The sequence below is a fragment of the Fulmarus glacialis genome, unplaced genomic scaffold, assembly GCF_000690835.1.
Source record: "Fulmarus glacialis isolate BGI_N327 unplaced genomic scaffold, ASM69083v1 scaffold38222, whole genome shotgun sequence".
Classification (NCBI taxonomy): domain Eukaryota; kingdom Metazoa; phylum Chordata; class Aves; order Procellariiformes; family Procellariidae; genus Fulmarus; species Fulmarus glacialis.
The window spans coordinates 677-5,067 of NW_009196578.1; the positions used below are offsets into that span (position 1 = coordinate 677).

A 4,391-nucleotide genomic window follows, 5' to 3' on the forward strand; every position below is an offset into this window, starting at 1 on the left:
ATACGAGGAAACAGCATCATTATGCTGGAAGCCTTGGAACGAGTATAGCACCAGAGAAACCTACGTCGTTACGAGCCATGAGAAGTCCTAGTGTACCTGTTTTGTTTACTCATTGAACCTACCAGCGAAGTTTTCCAGAGTGTAAACTTATTTTTTTGTTAAATAAATTTTGTAATGGGTGACGTAACTTGTGCGAGTTGTACTTTTTTGGGGAGCGGGGCAGCTGAAGTGCGCTGGTTCTTCGGCGCAGCGGGGGCGGTTGTTAATTCTGCTCCCAATAGCTTTAAAACTCTGCGAAGACTTTCAGGAGGTTTAATTTATTGAAGCGGTTGTTAAATTGGCGCTACCTGTGGCGTCCTTCCCCTTACTATCTTGTGAAGAGCGAGCTACAAAGCTGTGTCGTGTTTGTTCGGTGTGTTACTGTTCTTCATTGGCGGGAAAATGGTAAAATTCCCTTCTGCGAAGAGTGACATAGAGTATTTGTGCTGGGCTGCCTGAAAGTAGGACTTTTTTTTTTTAAATAATGATTTTTACTCTTATTTCTGTGTCACGGAGTTGTGGTGCAGCAATCAAAGCCTGTGGGGGCTGAACTGGACGGAAGCAGCCTTTAGATCTTTCTCTTAAATGGGAAGCAGGTAGAAACCAGCCGTTCTGGTTCGCCAAACGCGCCACGAGGACAAATCCCGAGCTTGCTTTTCAGAGTTTCCTGACCTGGCGCAAGGAGTGCCCTGCAGCGGGAAATCTGTTCCGCTGGGATAGAAAGCATTCCGCAGGGATAACACAGACCGTAAGTACAGTAACATCTTTTTTTTTTTTTTCCCTTAAGCTTTTATCGCTGCTGTGTCCGCCGTGGCGCAGTGAGGATGCGGCTGGTTCAGCCCCAACACAAATAACGCGGCTGTACGCCGTCTCAAGGCAACGGCGCCAGCTTACTTTCCAAACAGCGCGTTAGTTTTATTTGTGACATTATTATATTTATTTATTTGGCAATATTCAGACATGGTTGAGGTATCGCAGCGATGTTAGATCCAGTCAAGGGACACAATATTCTCATGAAAAGGGTTTTACCTACTTGAACCTAGTGGTGCCTTGCTGTAGGTTGGCTAAATTATTAACGGTTTTAAACCTTGATGAAGCGAAGGACATCTGACATCTCTGGTTTTGCTTCCTTACACCCATTTTGGCAGCTCCCTTAACAAGCAGCAGACCAGTCCCCCCACCCGTAAGCTACAGTACGTGTTCTGGAAGGAAATTAAGAACACAGCCCCAATTTCCACCGCGCTAGTCCCACCCCAAGGAAGAACAACTTGATGCACCCTTCAGAAAATACTTGAGGCAGAGAGATTTGCAGTCAAGAAGTTGATTTTTCCCTGCCTGAAACGCAGCCAGAGAGGCAAAGCGACGTGCACGGGTTAATCACAGTGATGCAGATCCTGAGTTTGGCAGACTCCTTACCGTAGAGGGCACTTCTGGGGCCAATATGGCATTTAAAAATGTCATCTTTAATCTCACGTAGGGATAGATCGAGGAGTTTCCTTGAGGAAGGCCCAGCTCACTTGCGAAAGCTTCCTCTGCCTTTTTGCTGCTGTTCTAGCCTGTCTTCAGTTGGCTGGGCGTCTCCTCAGGGGCTAAGCAAGGAGTTCCTTGTTCGTTAGCTTTAATTGTGGCTAAACAGCTACAGTACGCGATCTGTATCTGCGGAGGTTGTAGCGCGGACGCTCCCGCGAGCAGCCGGCCGTTGGCTCCGCGGGGCTCAGAGCTCCGTTTTCAGCTTCTCGTGCAAGTCTTCCTGGTCGATCCTGTCGCTATTCCCGTACCACCGGTGGTAAGCGAGCAGGGCGGCGTTTTTGGCTGCGATGGCGCTCATCTCCATGGCGCTTGCGGCCCGCTCGATGCCGTTCAGGTAGTAGATTTTGTCGTGGAGGATGACGGGAGGGCATTTTTCCGGGGGGCTGTAGTGGGGGTACGCCAGCCACTTTTTCACTTTGACAGAGTCATAGGAGGAGAAAAGCAAGTTTAGCTGCTCTTTGGTGAGCACCTCCTTCGAAAACACCTTCCAGATGGCCGACTGCAAGGGCAGCTTTCCTTCGCCGCCTACATCTTCCACGGGAGACACCACTCCCAGGCTATTGATGAACAGTTTGGGATTCTCCGTAGTGAAAATGGCACCGAAATTAAAGGCAGATGGGTCGCGGTAACCAAAGAAGGAGGCGTTTAATCGTCCGTGCACGAACGTCGTGACAGTCTGGTGGTAAGGATTTGGGAACTCTGGGACAGGAGGGTCGAAGTTCTTGAAGGTGATGTTGGCCATTTTGCGGCTCAGCGGAGCAGCGATGACAACGATGTCGTACGTATCCCCTGTTAGTCCCGACGTAGTGTTGTAAGTGACCTGGTAGAGCTTCACCGGGTCCCCTGGGGAGAAGAGCGGGAGAAGAGCTCATTTATCCCACTCCCTGGCTGGAGGGAATCCCGTTTGTCCCCTCGAACAAACATCAGGCTTTTAAAATGCCATCCCGTTTAGGCTAATTATGCCTTGTTGCGAGCTGAAGTAGCTTTATAAAGTAGTACCAGCTTAGCTGAGGGAGTGCTGCGACCTGGGGCTTGGAGCAGAGCCCAGTTTTCATCTTAAAAGACCGAGGAAGACCCAGGCTGTTGCTTGGATCTGCTAAGAGCTGCAGCCGAGCGGTGACGGAGACCGATGCCGGTCTCCAGCTGCTCCCGCAGCGCGCCGTTCCCCTCTCACCAAAGGGAAAGCAAACCCAACTCACCTGTGGGTCTGGGTCTGATTTTTGGCTCTATAGACAAAACTGTAGCAGGGATAACTTCAGCTTTGGAGGCGTAGATAAGGCCAGTGCAGACAAGTTTATTCCCCCCTTTTACTGACCAAAGGCCCGATTCTACCCCTGCCAGAGAAACAGCACCTACAAGGAAACCACGATCATTAGAGTGGCTTGTTCGGCGTCATTCTGTAGGGGAGTATTTGAAACAAAGTGGAAAATGAAGGGGAAAAAACCCATCCCTTTGGGGCACAGAGCTTGCCGAAGGCCACGGCTAAGCAGGTCGCATTAACCAGCGACTTGTCGGAGTAAGGCGGTCACCCAGCACGGGAGGTAGTGCCGCACGGAACCAGCCCAGGGAGCAGGAATCCCAACACCCGTGAAGAGCACAAGGGACAAACGCGTTGGGAGGTTAACCAACGAAACACTCACCTACGAAACCGTTGATGTTGACGCCTTGCCCGTAATTCACTCTCATGGCTGGACAAACCATCTCATTTATGAACTTATGGGAGAAGCCGGCTTTCTGCATGGCTTCATCGATGGTTTCGTTCAGCATGCGGGTGAAGTCGTTCCCTCCAAGGGCGTGAAGCAGGCGCTCGTTACTGCTGAAGGCGTAGTCGTGCGTCTGGTAGCGATAGATCCTTTAACCGGAGACAAGAAATAGGTGTTCGATTGCTGTTAATTATCTTTGTTGCCTTCGGAAGCTGTGGAGGATCTCACAGCGCAGCTCCCGAGAGCCTCACAGCCCTTCATGGGAGCTTCATGGGACAAGCCAAGCCCTAGCCTAAGCAGTACACGCCTAAGTAGACCTGGACCTTCATTATTAATTTACTGGTCTTTCCTAACGAAAGCACTTTGTGCACAGTTATGAATTTAATTCTCTTTAGCACCCAGGTACCAGACCGATGGGACATCCCACACCTAACACGCATTTCCACTTGTTATTGCTATACCTGCTTGAAGATGACAGCACTTATCTTGATCTTTTTCCACAGGAAAGAAGCAATGGAGAGAGATGGGATGATTTCACCGATTTTTACAACTCTGCAGCAGGTTTCGCACCTTTTCTTGCAGCCACTCTCCCACCTTTTCCCTCGCAAGGGCCCAACGTACCGCATGAACTTGTCCAGGACGTCCTCCACCCACATGTACATTCGCAGGGGGTTGAGCCCGTAGCGCCAGAGGAGCTTGAGAAGGTTGACGAGGTACCAGCTGCTCTCCTCGAACACGAACTCCTCCCCATTATAAATGCCTACCAGGCTGCCGTGCGCTGGGGCAACCGAGAGGCCTCGAGGAAAGGGGTGGAAAAAAAGGTAATTTAATGAAAGGTAGAGCTTGTGTCGCGCTAAACTATATTATGCCCCGATTTTTAACTTCCCGAGACAACCTAGCTTCGTGTTGATCAGGGTGAGCAATTAACGACTGGATCCCCAGGACGGGGAAAGCGTAATTAGTTCTTGACCAGGAGCCAGGTAGTTATTTACGGTGACTTTTGGACCTTTACGAGGGGATTACTGCATCACCCATGGTGGGGAGGGGTCCCATTTTCACTGGGATGCGGGTCACCTTTTCCCAGCGGTCTGGGGTACTGCAGGGTGGATATTGGGGGGG

The 4,391-nt window shown here is 50.5% G+C and overlaps 2 protein-coding genes across 2 annotated transcripts in view; one reads left to right on the plus strand and one right to left on the minus strand.

Annotated features, from left to right (window-relative positions):
• Positions 1-48, plus strand: part of SNRPG (small nuclear ribonucleoprotein polypeptide G) — a gene marked incomplete at its 5' end in the record, with an annotated part of 464 nt that extends 416 nt beyond the window's left edge. The window contains one exon of the mRNA XM_009572245.1: positions 1-48. This exon is cut by the window's left edge and continues 1 nt beyond it. Coding sequence (XP_009570540.1) covers positions 1-48 — 48 coding nt within the window.
• Positions 49-1,753: 1,705 nt separating this feature from the next.
• PCYOX1 (prenylcysteine oxidase 1) lies at positions 1,754-4,068 on the minus strand (the record flags this gene model as incomplete). The annotated part of the gene is made up of 4 exons (XM_009572246.1): positions 1,754-2,412; positions 2,769-2,921; positions 3,210-3,421; positions 3,894-4,068. Coding segments are annotated over 4 exons (1,199 nt in total), but the record flags the coding sequence as incomplete, so codon positions are not given.
• Positions 4,069-4,391: the final 323 nt, after the last annotated feature.